Source organism: Sphaerulina musiva, assembly GCF_000320565.1.
Source record: "Sphaerulina musiva SO2202 unplaced genomic scaffold SEPMUscaffold_2, whole genome shotgun sequence".
Lineage (NCBI taxonomy): Eukaryota > Fungi > Ascomycota > Dothideomycetes > Mycosphaerellales > Mycosphaerellaceae > Sphaerulina > Sphaerulina musiva.
Genome location: NW_016017384.1, coordinates 2,949,946 through 2,965,866, shown reverse-complemented (window position 1 = coordinate 2,965,866; position 15,921 = coordinate 2,949,946). Strand labels below are relative to the sequence as shown.

Here is a 15,921-nt window from a genome sequence, read left to right as displayed (position 1 = left end):
GATGGTAATGTCGTTCAGGCGACGATGGGAGTGATTGGGTGGATGGATGCCTGGAATGCGAGCAACATCGTCATCGCTCTCATGCGCCACTCCCCCACCACGTCAGTGTCAGTCAGTAAACAACACCCAGCCCACCAAGTGCATGTCAGGCACTGGGCCTCATACCGACACATCAACATCCAGACAGCCTTCTCGCTGGCTCGCCACCTCATGATGCGAATGAACATGTGATACGACGTCTTGGGCCAAGTACCGTACCGTGCCGTACCACACTCTCCCATACCCATCTACTGAATAAGTCAGCCGCAGCAGGAGCTGTACCGCTGCCATGCCTCCATCGCCTCCCCCTCCGCCTCCACCAGCTGCAGAGGTAGCAGACGCGAGTCACCGTCAGCAGAAACAAGGCTACCCTCCCCCATCGCCCACCGCCTCCTTCTACGACATGTCCGACGACGACGAGTCCGAATATAGCACCATCAAACCCAGCAGGAGCACAAAGGGCGTGAAGCTGCTATATTGCAAGAGCAAGGTCTATGTTCATCCCACACAGAGCGCAAAGGACAACGTCGATGGCTGGTTTGCCCTGATTCAGCAGAAGCCGTAGGTCCCGTCGTCTGCGATATGTAGATTATGTGATGGCAGGCGAGTCATAATCTGACACTTCCGTCACAGAGCCGACGAGGGCGCAAGCAGCAGTGCGAGCAAGCCGCCAAAGAGAACAGACCTGCTTCTCGCATGGGTGCCCGACAGCACGCTGGATGCAGATACACGTGCTGTCTATACCAAAGTGGAAGCTTCGGACTCGGAAGGCACCCCAAACCCACGAAATTTGGTCCCGCGACCACCTGTTGTGACCGCCCATAGCTCGAGCTTAGGCACATATGCCTTTGCAGTCCCTGTAGCTGACATCTTCTCCGTCCTGGTGCGGCCGCCGAGCACCGGGTGGTGGTTTGGGAGCATCATCATTAATACACGCACCGGCGACAGTTTCCCCGCTCTGTTCTTCCATGATTCGGAGTGCCAATCGACGATTGCCCAGCGTAAGAAGCTGCAGAGGGAGAACTTCAGCATCAGCGCTGAAGATGGCCACATGTTCTGGGGCGGCGACCAAGCGATCGAGTGGCTGAAGAAGTATGTGGTGGTGGAGAGGTCAGCGCAGGAACCGAGCGTATACATGATCGACCCGAACGATGCCGACAAGCTGTCGTTTGGTAGTGGAGGTAGGATTTCCTTATGTGGTGGGTAGCTGCGAAGGTCTTACTGATGATGCACAGGAAAGCCTACTCCAGACAAAGTCAAGAACGTCTTAGAAGGTAAGCACAAGGATGATCCGTCAAAGGACAAGCGGAAGAGCGCAGGACAACAAGACCCAGTCATGAAGGCTCTACAGAATGCAAGGTGGAGCTTTCTCGAGAAAATGGCACAAGTGACCACTTTTACAAGGAGGACTGCACAGGCCGTGGCAGAGAACAAGAGCTTGCCGCCTCAGGTGAGGAGGCTGCTGCAGAACCCGCAAGTTCAAACTGTATCCGACGAGTTTGATTCTGCCAGAATATACTTGGCACGATGGGCCATGGGCATTGCAGAACAGTCCGAACGTGAGCGCAATCAACGAATCTGGACTGCCAAAGACGTTTTGGAGATGGAAGATACCGAGCTCGGTGAATTTGAGATATTGGACATGGAGCAGGGCATCAGTCTAGCCGATAAGAGAAAGCCCGTTACCATGAAGGAGTGGACCAGCTTCTTTAACTCACACACGGGCAAGCTCGAGAAGACACCCGATGAAGTCAAGGAACGCATTTTCCACGGCGGCATGTGCCCAGACGATGGCGTTCGTAAGGAGGCCTGGCTGTTCCTTCTCGGTGTCTACGAATGGGATAGCACGACAGAGGAAAGGCACGCTCACATGAACAGTCTGCGTGATGAGTACATCCGCTTGAAAGGTGCTTGGTGGGAGCGCATGGTCGATGAAGCTGGCACGTTGGAAGAACGCGAATGGTGGAAGGAGCAGAAAATGCGCATTGGTAAGTCGAGCGTCCACCACCACCACGATTACTACTGCTGATGGACGCGCTGACCGTGCTGTTCATGGCCAAATAGAAAAGGACGTACATCGTACTGATCGACACATCCCGATATTTGCGGGCGAGGATATACCGCATCCCGATCCGGACAGTCCCTTCGCCGAAGCTGGCACGAATGTGCACATGGAACAAATGAAGGACATGCTACTAACATACAACGAGTACAACCGGGATCTTGGCTATGTCCAAGGTATGTCTGATCTTCTAGCGCCCATCTATGCTGTTGAGCAAGATGATGCAGTCGCTTTCTGGGGCTTCACAAAGTTCATGGAACGTATGGAGCGCAACTTCCTCCGCGACCAATCCGGTATGCGATTACAGTTGCTCACCCTCGACCAGCTGGTGCAGCTCATCGACCCCAAACTCTATGAGCATTTGGCCAAAGTGGATAGTACCAATTTCTTCTTTTTCTTCCGGATGCTCATCGTCTGGTTCAAGCGCGAATTCGAATTTGAAGCCATTCTTCGAATGTGGGAGGGCCTATGGACAGACTACTACTCGGCAAACTTTCATCTTTTCATCGCTGCCGCCATCCTGGAGAAGCACAGGAATGTCATCATGGAGCATCTGAAAGGCTTTGATGAAGTGCTCAAGTACGTGAACGAGCTCAGTGGCACTATCGACCTTCACAGCACGTTAGTACGAGCAGAGTCGCTGTTCCGGAAGTTCCAGCGCATAGTAGAAGCCATTGACAGGAAGAACAATTTCCCCCAAGCTCCGATTTTGAGGCAGAGACTACCTCAGCCGCCCAGTCCTGGAGCGCAACCCGTAGGTGATGGACGACCTCGAAACACCAGCAATTCCGGACCTAGCAACCGAGCACAGAGTGCTGCAGTGACGGGCAGAGAACAGACAGCAGGGGGAATTGGCGCACAAGCGAGCGCGGCCGACAGAGAAAAGGTGATCTCGCCTGAGCTGAGAGCGCTGTTGAGTAGGGAGCCGCCTAAGCTCTCGAAGGAAGAAGTACGAGAGCACTCGTAGAAGCATGTGCTCCGCAGACTCGGGCAATAATCGAGCTCGGCGAAACGAGAATTTTGGCAAATGCGACAGTGTATGGGATATGTGATATGACCCGATTCTGATTGATGAGGCATAGTATGAAATGCATGGCAGCGGCGTACTGGCTCATGGAAATGGTGTGGTTCTGAGAAATGTTGGGCCACAGGCTACCTTTGAGAGAGCGTGAGTCGTATATCGCTCCACGAGCAATTATGTTTCTCTGAACTTCCACCTTGACATCACTGCAGCTAGCATGATACTTCCACATGATCGCTCCACATAATCATTCATCATCATCATCATCATCCATCAGCTCGGCAAGTTCTGCCTCTTCCTCCGCTGTAAGCATATTACCTCTCCCCGCAGCTTTCTCCTCCTCCGTCTCCGCCGCCACCCCAGTCAACGTCTCTCGAGCCCTCTCCTCCTCCCACGCAAGCATATCCTTCCTGTCCAAACTCCACTGTCGCAACGTCCCATCAATACTCACACTCACCACCTTCCGCTGCCTCTCACACGCCACCAGCCCCGTCACCTCCTCAAAATGTCCTCCGTACACACATACCACTTCCCCGCGACTCGCATCCCACACTCGCACCTCTTCGTCTCGGCACGCCGTGACGACCAGCCCCAACGTGTCGAATACGGCAATATCCCGCACAAAGTCTGGGTGTGGGAGAGTCGTGTCGGATTCCCAGTTGCGGGAGCGAATGAGGTGGTGGCATGTTTTGTCGGCGGAGCAGGTCCAGAGATCTCCCGAGGTGTCAAAGTGGAGGCGGTAGATGCTTGTTTCGTGCGGTCTGAGGGGTTGTGAGAGGGAGGTGGGGGTTTCTGAGGCGGTGTGGGTGGAGAGGTTGATGGTCCAGGTGCGGAGGATGGGGGATGAGGAGGACGAGAAGAGGGTGATCTCTTCTTCTGCTTCTTCTCCTTCTCCTTGGTCTTCTTCATCTGGGAGGGAGGGGGAGGAGGAGGAGACTAAGGGGTCGATGGCGAGGTTTGTGATGGCTTTGGTGTGGCCTTTGAGTTTGTGGAGGATTTTGTTGGTGGAAATATCCCAAATGATGATGGTAGAATCTGCCGAGCCGGAGATGAGAATGGGAGTTTTGTTGATGGTGGTTGCAAGGACTGTCTTGAGGAAATCGGTGTGGCCTGCAAGTTTTCGAATGTTGGTCGGATTGTCGAGGGGGATGGCATAGGTGAATTTATCCCAGCAGCCCGTGAAAAGCGTCTTGGTTTGTAGACATATGCTCAAGCAGGTGAGAGGCGCTGCACATTGATCGAAGATCTTTTGGACTTTACGTGTCTGCGTGGATATGTTCCGTCAGCATAATATATTCTTCGCCATATCATGGAAAATTAAAAGGCTGCTTACACACTTCCAAGTCTACTCTTTTGATCTCTCCGACTGCTTCTGCGAGGTAGACGGCATTTTCGTCCCATGGGTCTGCAATGACTGCGAGAACTTTTGACGAGAGCTTGATTGGGTCGCCGTGCTTGTTCTTGGACTTTGCTGCCTTTCGTTCTGTAGTCGCGAGAGCTTCAGTTGTTTGGAAGTAGTGCCCGGGATCATTTGAGCGCGACATCTCCCTCGTAGCCTTGCGAGCAAACCAGACAGATATTGTAAGTGACTAAATGGACGTTTTTTCTTTCTTTTCGGTTGTATCGGGCTCGTGATATTTCGTGGCGCAGACTGCTACGTTACTTACGACAGCGTTTGCATTGAATTGATCTTCCTCCTGGCCTGTGTCATCAGTAGAACCGAACTAGATTTTGCTGACAAAGCTCGTCTTGGCGGAGACTGCATCTTGTCGAATCCAGGCGCTTCCTGCTCTTTCCATCTCTCTGGCAACATCTTCAGCCTACTTGTACCGTATCGGCACGCCTCAGTACGGTCGGGTGTGAGCTGAAACACTTTGAAAGGGGAAGCGTTCGTGCTGGCTTCGAACTACACATGGCAGATTCTTCACACGACATAATGCTTGCTCGATCCCGATCCACTCCTCTAGGGGGCCGATGGTCCGCTGACCACGTTCAAGGAAACCATTGCAAGACTAGAGATATATTGGATATATGACGGAAATATCAATCCTTCCGCTAACAATCTCGATCGAGGCCGAGATCTTGCAGGATACAAGCATAGCGCGCTGAATGGAAGACTTTCGATATCGAATAAAAGAAGAAGAAGAAAAAAGAAACGAAATGAGCAACCAATTTCTAACAAACATCTTCTCTACCCTATATATTCTCCCCCGGCTTGCGTGGTAACAGCGGCTCCGCCACCAACTCCCAAAGCACATCCTGATCACACAAAAACTTCTGATTCGGATGTGTAAATGCCGGCTGCGAGGTGACATTCACATCCCCCAGAGACAATTCCAAAGTTTTCCCGGTCAATTGCTTATCTCCAAGAATAGTATCGATACCTTTTAAAATCGTGCTCAATGGCGTGAGTTGCTTCGGATCCCACTGACGCATAATATCTTCTCGAATGATGTGGGTGTCGACCAAAGCAGGACAGAGGGCGTTGATGGAGATGGAATCCTTGGCGTAGACGGGAGCGAGCGAACGGACGAGACCTACCACGGCGTGTTTCGATGTCGAGTATAGCGGCACCGCGTGCGTCGGGTAGAGACCGAACATACTCGCCGTGACGACGATCTGACCTCCTCTGGCAGTATTCTTCTCCGAGAAGAAATGTCGAGCGAGATGAATGCCTTGAATAACCGCGTTGAGATTGACATCCATTGTTCTCAAGTCCAAAGGTCGAGGTAAACCCGTCTGCTCATCGATAGCAAAATCTTTATAGAGCGAGTCTGTATCTCCAATTCCAGCATTCAAGTAAACAGAATCAAGTCTACATCCACCCCACTCCCACGTTTTCAGAAAAGCTTTCGCTTGTTGATCATAATCTGTAACATCGACGTGTACAGCGAGACAGTGGTCTCCAAGCTGTATACCCGATTCTTTGATGCGGTGTTCATCCATGTCAAAAATTGCCACTTTGTACCCGTAGAATTGAATCAGATGCTCGGCGATGGCGAAGCCTATCCCGCTGCCACCTCCAGTCACAATGGCTACTGGGGAAGAAGACATGCTGGAGGAGGCTTTTTGATGAGAAAACAAAAGAAGAGGCACCGGGAGTGGTAGGTACAGGTAGTAAGGTAGTGTCAAATAGGTAGGTCAGGTAGGTATCAAAGTTGAGGTGTAGGTACACATGTAAAACATGTGAATCGAATCTTCTAAATGAGAGCTGTTGAGAGGTAGGCCAAACAGTGGAGTACTGCGGGGTGAGGTGAGCTGCCGCCGAAGAGACTCGTTGGCACTACGATTGCCGAGCAGAAGAACGAGAGACATTTGTACAATTCCTTGTCTCTCGGTGTCAATGAATCTGCTCAAGATACTATAGATGATTTGAACTGGGACACGGTTTGCAAGAGTTGATGTCTATCAAAAAGAGTGAGCACATTTCCAGATTCTATTCATGTCAAATAACGCTCGATCGACGACGCATCATTCAGACATGTCTGTGTCGTCCATGAACCAACCAAAGCCGCTTTTTGCTAAATTTACAGTCGTGTCATTCTTGGTCATCTAAAGCTCAGCCTTCACACTCTCAGCAGCCTCCTTGACGCTATCCGCTGCACCGGCCACCTTGCCCGCGAAAACGCTGAGGATGTTCTTCCTGCTGGTCAGGTCGTCCAACTTCTCTGGTGCAAGGCTACCCTTCGAGATCAAGTTCGTCAACCTAGTGAGCTCCTTCTCAACGTAGCCCTGGTTATCCTGCGCCTTCTTGGCAACCTTGGTGTAGTACTCGGCGTACTTTCCCTGCAGTTTGCCGGCTTGCTTGATCAACTCTTTATATGCCTTGTCGCCGCCAGTCGAGAGGCTGGCAACTGTGGCGTCGAGGGATGGGATGACACCAGCGAGGGCATTAAGAGTACCGCCAGGGGACCGATAAGTGCCAGCCTTCTCGTTGACAAACTTGACAAGATCCTCCTCGCTGCGGCCGCTCTCGTATGGCTGCGATTCGGTCGATCCGGCGGGGAAGTAGAGAATGGTTGGGTAAGACTTGACGCCAAACTTCTCGGCGGTGGCCTTTGCGTTTGGTGCTTCGGCGTCAACCTTGGCAATGAGGACGTTGTCGTCGTGAACAAAGTCAGCGGCGAGCTTCTCCCAGGTGGGCGCGAGCGATTTGCAGTCTGTTTCATACATTAGCACGTGCCTTGAAATCGTTTGTCGAAGCCACTTCGCCCAACTAGTGGACGATATAGCTCGCGAAGTAGGAGTATACTGACGTCCACACCATGGCGCAGTGAATGCCACGAGAGCGTCCTGGTCCTTGCCAATCTTCTCAATGAAAGTGCTGTCAGTCAAGTGCTCGACCTGGCTGGCGGCAGTCTTCGCCTTCTTCGCCTTTGCCCCAGTCTTCTCCGTGATGAATGCCGTCAAGCTGTCCAAATCACGACCGCTCTTGTAGTCTTCTGGCTTCGACTTGCCCGTGCCGTCGAACCACTTCAGCGTAGGGAAGCCTGAGATTTCGTATTTCTTGCCGAGCTCCTTGTGCTCGTCGGCGTCCACTTTGGCGATGATGACCTTGTCCTTGGCGCCCTCGAAGCTGGCAGCCAGCTCTTCATAGATGGGCGCCAGGGACTTGCAGTGGCCACACCATGGCGCGAAGAACTCGACCAATGCGGGCTTGCCCGACTTCAGAATCTCCTTGTCGAAGTTCTTGGGCGTCAGGTCGAGCACTGAGCCTGCTGAGACGGTGCTCACAGCAGCCAATGCCGCAGTGAAAAGTTGTGTGAATCGAGGCATGTTGGTGGAGTGTGATAGTAAGTCGGGTTTTCAACGGAATCAGCTCGAGGGTTGCTGGAAGCAACTTCAACCAACATCGACGCGGTTGATGACAAAGCTTCGCGAAGCTGCCACCTTGCCTAAGGTAAGGTAAGGGTGGCCACATTGGTTTGCCACCCACCCACCAACATCACTTGTTGAGTCAATACATGCACCTAGGAGGTAGGGTACCTGGGTATCAATTGACCGGACAAAGCTCGTGCTGTTTGCCTTTACATTGCCCTCAGAGACTAGGAGGTACACCCGGTGTATGAACGGCCATCTCCCGCTCGTTCCCTCCACTTGTGGAGTCCATATCTCTCACTCAGGGCATCGTAAACACAGATGCTCCCAGGGGTTGGAATACGTTAGCTGATATACAGAGCCCCTCTAAGTAACACCGCTTTTTTAAGTAGGTCAGGTAGGTACATGTATGTCCCCAAGCATAAGTCACATGTACATGTGCTCTATGCATCGACATCTACTCCTCCTCCTACTCCTACTTCTTCAACTTCTCCATCAAGCCTGATATGTCTCCGTGGGTCTAATATACGTATACGAAGAGGAGGCCCGTATCACATCGACTTGGAAATCTCGAGCGAAATCATTTCGACGCTTCTCTTACTGGTAGGCGCATGGAATGCAGCCGCCCTCTTCTGATTGTATATCTATTCTACAAAGTCAAGGTAGGCAGCGCCATCGCTATGAGTCAGGATTGAATCTGTACAATATCATACATACTGTTCATTACCCCCTTTCTTGCTGTCTCCATCTCTTGTCTCACCTTCGACCTAAACCCCACTTCGCAATTCTCTCCTGGATGTCATTCCACGGCAATTCCTTGAGCTGTACACCTTCCTCCTCGCCCTGCTGCAACACAACAGTAGGCGCACCAGATCCCTGTCCCAGATTGATGACTCCACCCGAGAAGACCTGCTTGGCCACTCTTCTCAAGTCAGTAATGGAAACTGCCTCGATCTTCGAAACCATTTCTTTGACCGGAACTCTTCTTCCATGAACTTGCACCTGTCTTCCCAGATCTTCCAACTCCACCATTCGAGACTCCAGGTTCATCAAGAGGGATGAGCGAAGCTGGTTTTTGGCGCGCTTAACTTCTACTTCTGACAATCTTCCCAAACCTGTTTCCGCGCTCAACAGACTAAGTTCCCGGGCCATGGTATCCAGCATCCTCGGAACGAATTGCGTCGCACAACTCGCAGAGATGCCGAAAAGTCCAGAGTCTGTGTATGCGTGGTTGAAAGCTACACAATTCTCTACCCAACCGTACTGGTTAAGGACGTTGGTGTAGAGACGGCTGTACATTCCCTTTCCAGGACCACCTGCAGAGAAAGAGCCTCCGCCCCCAAGAAGTGTCTGAAGAGTGGCGAGGGCGTAGATATCCGGGGAAGCTATGGGCAGAGACTCAAATGCCAGATGGATGTGCGAGACTCGAGGAAGTGCAGGGTTCGGCGGTATTGGGAGGGGTGGTAATGTTAGGAAGCCACCGGTGTAGTGTGATGGGAGGCTGAAATCGATGGGAGCATCTAATGGGTGCGGCATGATCTGTGCAGGGTCAAGAGGTGAGACCGTAGCCTTTTGAGTGGCGGATGTGGAAAGGTTTTTCAGGAACGGAATCTTCGACAAAAGTCGCGAGTCTTTTTGAGACGGGAGTGGTGAAGTCGGGTAAGGAGGCTGTACCTGTGATGTCTTGACCTCGAGTGGAGGCGCATGGGTCGTGGCCGGTCCCGTCATGTCTCCAAAGTACTGTGCGGCTAGCTTAACGGCTTGATCGTGAGGAACACCAGCAAAGGCCACGACGATACGATCTGGGCGGAAAAAGGCTTTGCGATATGCCTCAATGGTCCTGGCGTCGATGTGATCCAGCCGCTCTTTCGGACACAATAAGGGATTGCCCAGTGTGTTGTCCTTGTAGGCAGCCATGTGCACCAGCTCTGGCAATATCAGCTCTGGCTTTCCCCATATCTCACCAATTTCGTAGTCTGCAGTCTCCAGCTGTCTCTGCACCTCTTCTTCGGTGATGTCGGGTTCGCGTATTGTCTCTGCCAGCAGTTCGACGGTCTCCGGCACGGCAGAGTTGAAAGTGGCCGACTGATACATCAAGCTCTCCCTCGATGAAGCGCACTGGATATTTCCACCCAATCCTTCTATGGCTTCCGTCATCTGATCTGATGTGCGTTTTGTCGTACTTTTGAAGGCCAGTCGATCGATGATGTGGGACACTCCTCGTAGCGCTTCTGTCTCATACCGTGAGCCGGCATCAATGTAAACGCCGATGCCTGAAAAATGGCCCGGCAGCGATTCTGAGGCAACTTTGACGCCGTTGGGGAGCGTCGTGATTTGGTCGAGGTCGGTCGGTTCTGCGGATGGAGGTGAAGGTGGTGTTCGCGACGCAGTAGCATATTGTTGTAGTCGCGCAGGATTTCGTGATGCGGTTTTGACTATTCTCGATGCTTGCCGCGGTAGCGACAGCGATTTGCTCATGATGGGCTATGCTTGTATGTGCCTGCTTATGTTGTGCAAATGATGGTGCAGAAGAAGTTCAGACTTGCCCAAGTCGTTGAGCACGTGCCTTCGGCCTATCCTCCAGAGACTGCTGGAGCCAACACACTCGGGCTCTTTCTTCAACACATCGACACCATTACCAATATCGCCTTGAAATTGTCACAACCTGCAGACGATCAGGGCCCAGGCACAAAGTCACCCGGCCTATCCAGGACAGATATACACGAAAAACACCAGCTGCCGCTACGCTTGGGACCCGAATAAAGCCATGAAACTATATCTGCGGCTGCAATGCCGCTTCCTGAGTCCCATGGCAGTGCGCTGGCATGCAATGCGGGCGGCATCTGATCATCAAACTTCGAGTCTTCGACACAATACGCGAATCTGCCCAGATGAATAACAGCCTAAGCCCACATACCGCGGACACTCAATGTCTGCCTAGCCGATAAACGAGTTTTACGTGGTCGTAGGTGGGTGTAGAAGGCACGAAGTTTATTCCATGTTATCGAGTTTCTATTTTTCCCCCATAGACGAGCCGGGGCGCAGTAGATACGTGCTGTGCCTTGCAGCGACAAACCACATGTCCCGCAAATCGGCGGAGCATGGATTTTATAATAGCAAGGTAGGTAGGGTGGGTAGCGAAGGCGAAGGAAGGTCTTCTCCCTGTCTTGCAACGGCACAAACCACAATTCTCCTCAGCAGCAGTATGACAGTTCGAAATGCCGTTGCACTGTGCAGTTTTTTCTACGACGGTTGTATAAAGTGAATACCTACCTTTCGGCTGTCCATGGAAGTTTGTTCAGAAGGGACAACGAGGAAGAAGAGTAGCAGGGAAGACCCATAACATGGCTCACTCTTGAGACGGAACAGCCTCGCCACACGGGATGACATATACAACACACGTGCAACACACATGGAATATGCAGGTCATGGAATGAGTTTTGTGCGGTTGCAGTGTACTATGTCTCTCTCTGGTCTATGACTCTTTACCTCTTATGCCCACCCGTGGCACAGAACGTGGACTGACTTACATGGATGCAGCGGACCTGTCACCCTGCAGTACTACGCCTCCCTCCGCTGACACTGCTAGTTGAAAAGTGATTCAAAATCTGCCAAGTCGGTGCTGTTGTTTGCATCTTCTCCCATCGCGGTTCCATCGAAATTAGCCAGATCCATAAGATCGTCGAAGGTAGTATCCCGCTGTTCAGAAGCAGCCGGTTGAGTCGCCGCGTGATTTGCGTCATTGTTGTTGGTTGTGAAGAAGGAGCTGAGATCAAGATCAGCGCCGCTGGCGTTTGATTGTGTATTGGCGTAGTCTTCGAGTCCTGGAAGAAGAGATGAAATATTATCGTTCTCGCCATTGTCTGTGCCAAAGTTGGTGAAATCGCCAAAATCTATCTCTCCAGTTGCGTTCTCGTCAAATGCGAATTCGCTATTAGGCTCGTTGCTGGTATCGCCGCCTCCGAACAGAGAATCCAAGTCATTGTTGATACTCTCTTTCGCTGTGCCGGGAGCTTTCTCGTCTTCGGGCGTTTTGTCTGTCTTGATCGTGGGTGGTGCGGTGTCTAGTTGCAGAGCGCTGTCTGCGGGCTTGGTATCAGGTACTTCCGTTGGAGCTGGTGCTGCGCCATCTCGTCGGGCTTCCGGCTGCGTATCTTCTGGATTGTGGCTCTCTGGATTGTGGTTTTCTGGATTGTGTTTTTCTGTAGATGGCGCAGTCTTAACGTCAATGGGTTCCGGTTGTGGTGTATGGATTTGATCAGGTGACTCGACTTTCGGCTCAGCTTTGGTCACGATATCAGTCTGCTGCTGTGGCTCGGCATCTTCCATGGTCACATCTTCCATGGTCACGTCTTCCACCGGCACGGGTGCAGTAGCGGAATCCACAGTCTCCGTTCCTTGCTGTGCCGTCTGAATCGCAACACTCGCGTGCTTTTGATGACCGGCCTTCTCGCGGAAAAGTGCCAGGTCACGCCGCAGCACTCTTTGGGCGAGTTGCTGGATGCCGGATCAGTATGTGCAGACACATTCCGCTCAGACGGCTCCGGAGGGGCTCACCAGTTCATCCTCAAGCAGGTCGAGCGCATCATGGAAGTTGTTCTGGGCGCGAGGGATTATTTGTTTCAGCTTGTTGACTTGTGCTGTCGGTATTCTTTTACCAGTAGTATCGACCGCCGCAAAGACGCGCCCGGCTTGCTCGAGCTGGCAAACATCAGTACGGCGCAGCGCCAACAAGTCGACGGTACACACCACGAGATTGATCTGCGATTGGAGCTGATCCAGCAGCCCGCTGCAATCGGGGTTGGCCATCACAGGACTGCTTATCCGAGCGCAGTGATTCTGGTGTTTCTGCGGAACGCGATGTCTCTAGATATGTACTCGGGTATTGTGCTGTTGTATAACGGGTTTGTGGTGACTCGGTACCTCCTAACGTGGAAGAGGTACAGGTAGGAGGTATTGCTGATGGCAATGGACGTTGCTGTAGACCGCGCTAGAACTTCCTCCTACAACCTGGAAGGCAGTAGCCGTTAGCTGCCGAGCTAGGCCGGACACAGCCATGCAGGGCCGCAAAGTCAGATCCCCACTCACCGAAGCTCCCGCCCGCTCTTCAAGGGAGTTCTCCTCCCTTTGGCCTTTGCCTTCCTCGACTCGAGCTTCCCGAGGACCAACGGCCAACACAACTTGCAACCTACTTGAACACTACAGACACTACACCCCTCTTGACACGGTCCACACCACACCACATACACCTCCAGTCCTCCCCGTCTGCTTCAGCCAGCGCTGCGAGTCTCGTTTTTCAGCTGTCTCCTTTGTCGGGTGTTTCCTTGCTGTATCGCTGCAATATACTACCTCCTACGCGACTGGATCTGGCACTGCTCTGTTGTCGCTGCGCGTTTCCCCCACCTACCTGAGTACAGCGTACAGCACGCTCTACACCATCCAGGTACCATAATACAGCCGGCGCACCATCTCTCCATCGCCGTGTAGGTGTCGATTTCCATCGCCTGCCCTCTCTCCTCGAGGCAGCGAGCCAATTGTATCTCCTTGTGCGTCTCCTTATCCTTTCTGCTTCGCTTTCCTGCGCGCGCGACACTTTCGCTCGGCGCCTAACAGCTCCAGCTCAGCTTTCACGTCGCGATTCGCGGCTTTTTGGCTTACCTACACACATACTCCAATTCACCTCTTCTCCCTCTCCTATCATCTCACCCTGCTCTCACCACACAATGGCCGACACTACGACTTCCGCCGAGTACTCACTCCCGACTCCTCCAACCACGGGCCCGGCGCCAGGCACACAAGGCTATCAGAACGGCTCTGGCAACCATATGCCACCTCCGCCGGCCCCATCTCTCAACGTCAATATCCCGCAGAATCACAATCCCGTGCCCACGGAGCTCACAGACATTCTCTCCCCTACCAGTGCTGGTGGGCAAGTTAGGCGCGCTGCACCAGAACCAAACAAGAGGGCACTGTATGTCGGTGGACTTGACCCCCGCGTTACAGAGGATGTATTGAAGCAGATCTTCGAGACTACTGGGCACGTGCAAAGCGTCAAGATCATTCCCGACAAGAACGTGAGTCCACTCTTTTCACGTGCTGGCAGGTGCTGATCAAGCGCCGCCCACGGGTGCTTGCTTGCGCCGCATGTCCCCTTTCCCACCGCACAACGGGTAAAGAAGCACACTATGTCTTCCACAAAAACGGGCACTCGCTCGACACTCACCCCATAACCAAAGAACCTCTGCTAATCATAGCAGTTCCAGTCCAAGGGTTACAACTACGGATTTGTGGAGTACGACGATCCAGGTGCCGCCGAAAGAGCTATGCAGACACTCAATGGAAGACGGGTGCACCAGCAGGAGATCCGCGTCAACTGGGCCTACCAATCGAACACCTCCGCCAAAGAGGACACCTCGAACCACTTCCACATCTTCGTCGGCGATCTTTCCAACGAAGTGAACGACGAAGTGCTCTTGCAGGCGTTCTCAGCGTTTGGCACCGTTTCAGAGGCTCGCGTTATGTGGGACATGAAGACGGGTCGCTCCCGTGGATACGGCTTTGCTGCATTTAGGGATCGCGGCGAGGCCGAGAAAGCGTTGAGCTCGATGGATGGTGAATGGCTGGGCTCGCGTGCAATCCGTTGCAATTGGGCCAACCAAAAGGGACAGCCCTCGTTCTCCCAACAGCAGGCCATGGCCCAGATGGGCATGACTCCCACGACTCCTTACGGACACCACCAGTTCCCAACTCAAGGTTCACAGTCCTACGAGATGATTGTCCAACAGACCCCGCAATGGCAGACCACTGTCTATGTCGGCAACCTTACGCCCTACACGACTCAGAACGATCTTGTTCCACTCTTTCAGAACTTCGGCTATGTGACCGAGACCAGATTCCAGTCTGATCGCGGTTTTGCATTTATCAAGATGGACACCCACGAGAATGCGGCCAATGCAATCTGCCAATTGAGCGGATACCAAGTCAATGGCCGCCCCTTGAAATGTAGCGTGAGTTATCCGAATGAACTTTGCGCTACGGTATAGCTAACAGACATGCAGTGGGGTAAAGACCGCCCACCAACAGGCCAATTTGACGGTTTCTCGCCAGCTGCCCAGACACCTGGCTCCGCGTTCCCTTCAGCAACGCCTCAGGCTTTCTTTCCACAATACCAGCAACCAGGCGCAATGTCACCACAGGGTTCGTCAATTTGCATGTAATGTTGTGCGCACCTATGCTGATCTGACGACTAGGTGCTACTCCAGCCGGTTTTCAGCAAGCAAGTCCCGCGGGATGGCAGCAGCCCGGTATGGCGCCCTCTGCGCTGCACCCTGGCGCACAAGGCTGGCCAGGCGCTCAAATGCCACACAGCGCGAGTGGGTTTAATCCTCAAGCGCAAGCTGGCTACGGCGTGCCGCAAGCAGCGCCTCAGTCGGCGCCATTCGGTCGCGGATATGGTGGGTATCAAGGCTAGTCGCGTTTCGACACCACACCATACTCACGTCGAAGGTCGCGTAGCCCGCAGCCTATTCTTCCAGCCTATCGGAAAAGGAGTCTGGGATTTAGTTGAAATTGTATTACTGCTCATGGCCATTTGCATGCTTTGGATACCCCAGCGACATCTCATGTCTCCCTTCTCATTCACGAGGAGACTCTGGATAGCGTCTGCATCTTTGCGAATGTACGATCTAGCGTGTTGTTTATGCAATTGCTTTTGCGTGAATGGTCAGGTAGAATCACCTGGGAGGCATAGCGGATAGTAGCTCTACTCACCGAGACTGGATACAGATTGTATTGGTAAAAAGTTCAGCTGTATAATATGCCTCATCTTCCGCCTTCTTTCGCTGACTGTCCGCAGAACTGGCTGTACCAAGAAAATGCAACGCGTGTCGATGCCTCCTTCCTTTTGGCTGGGTGGGTACCTTCTGCGACTTGGGAAGCCGCGTTCCAGACCGACCTTCCTAAAGACATGAGCGAACTTTTA

The 15,921-nt window shown here is 52.7% G+C and overlaps 7 protein-coding genes across 7 annotated transcripts; 2 read left to right on the top strand and 5 right to left on the bottom strand.

Moving 5' to 3' along the window:
- The first annotated feature begins 158 nt into the window (after window positions 1-158).
- SEPMUDRAFT_147670 (RabGAP/TBC) lies at window positions 159-4,792 on the top strand. The gene is made up of 5 exons (XM_016904449.1): window positions 159-600; window positions 673-1,220; window positions 1,275-2,027; window positions 2,104-4,386; window positions 4,456-4,792. Exons 1-4 carry the CDS (start codon window positions 329-331, stop codon window positions 3,066-3,068), a joined length of 2,538 nt encoding a protein of 845 aa, XP_016764056.1. The 5' UTR covers window positions 159-328; the 3' UTR covers window positions 3,069-4,386; window positions 4,456-4,792.
- SEPMUDRAFT_37535 (WD repeat protein) lies at window positions 3,370-4,666 on the bottom strand (the record flags this gene model as incomplete). Its single annotated transcript, XM_016908672.1, has 2 exons — window positions 3,370-4,386; window positions 4,460-4,666. 2 exons carry the CDS (start codon window positions 4,664-4,666, stop codon window positions 3,370-3,372), a joined length of 1,224 nt encoding a protein of 407 aa, XP_016764057.1.
- Window positions 4,793-5,128: 336 nt separating the features above from the next.
- Window positions 5,129-6,176, bottom strand: SEPMUDRAFT_162004 (NAD(P)-binding protein; the record flags this gene model as incomplete). Its single annotated transcript, XM_016907973.1, has 1 exon — window positions 5,129-6,176. The coding sequence occupies one exon, from the start codon at window positions 6,174-6,176 to the stop codon at window positions 5,319-5,321; it is 858 nt and encodes a 285-aa protein (XP_016764055.1). The 3' UTR covers window positions 5,129-5,318.
- Window positions 6,177-6,470: 294 nt separating this feature from the next.
- Window positions 6,471-7,905, bottom strand: SEPMUDRAFT_61303 (disulfide isomerase). Its single transcript, XM_016909557.1, has 2 exons — window positions 7,379-7,905; window positions 6,471-7,282 (listed from the first exon to the last, which is right to left on the bottom strand). The coding sequence occupies exons 1-2, from the start codon at window positions 7,896-7,898 to the stop codon at window positions 6,675-6,677; spliced, it is 1,128 nt and encodes a 375-aa protein (XP_016764054.1). The 5' UTR covers window positions 7,899-7,905; the 3' UTR covers window positions 6,471-6,674.
- A 625-nt stretch (window positions 7,906-8,530) lies between these two features.
- On the bottom strand, window positions 8,531-10,430 carry SEPMUDRAFT_147668 (Peptidase_M16-domain-containing protein). Its single transcript, XM_016904448.1, has one exon. The coding sequence runs from the start codon at window positions 10,416-10,418 to the stop codon at window positions 8,697-8,699; it is 1,722 nt and encodes a 573-aa protein (XP_016764053.1). The 5' UTR covers window positions 10,419-10,430; the 3' UTR covers window positions 8,531-8,696.
- A 956-nt stretch (window positions 10,431-11,386) lies between these two features.
- On the bottom strand, window positions 11,387-12,863 carry SEPMUDRAFT_147667 (uncharacterized protein). Its single transcript, XM_016904447.1, has 3 exons — window positions 12,690-12,863; window positions 12,498-12,641; window positions 11,387-12,437 (listed from the first exon to the last, which is right to left on the bottom strand). The coding sequence occupies exons 1-3, from the start codon at window positions 12,747-12,749 to the stop codon at window positions 11,526-11,528; spliced, it is 1,116 nt and encodes a 371-aa protein (XP_016764052.1). The 5' UTR covers window positions 12,750-12,863; the 3' UTR covers window positions 11,387-11,525.
- Window positions 12,864-13,104: 241 nt separating this feature from the next.
- Window positions 13,105-15,811, top strand: SEPMUDRAFT_147665 (RRM_1-domain-containing protein). The gene is made up of 5 exons (XM_016904446.1): window positions 13,105-13,486; window positions 13,565-14,014; window positions 14,198-14,947; window positions 14,999-15,137; window positions 15,191-15,811. The coding sequence occupies exons 2-5, from the start codon at window positions 13,664-13,666 to the stop codon at window positions 15,409-15,411; spliced, it is 1,461 nt and encodes a 486-aa protein (XP_016764051.1). The 5' UTR covers window positions 13,105-13,486; window positions 13,565-13,663; the 3' UTR covers window positions 15,412-15,811.
- The last annotated feature ends 110 nt before the right edge of the window (window positions 15,812-15,921 follow it).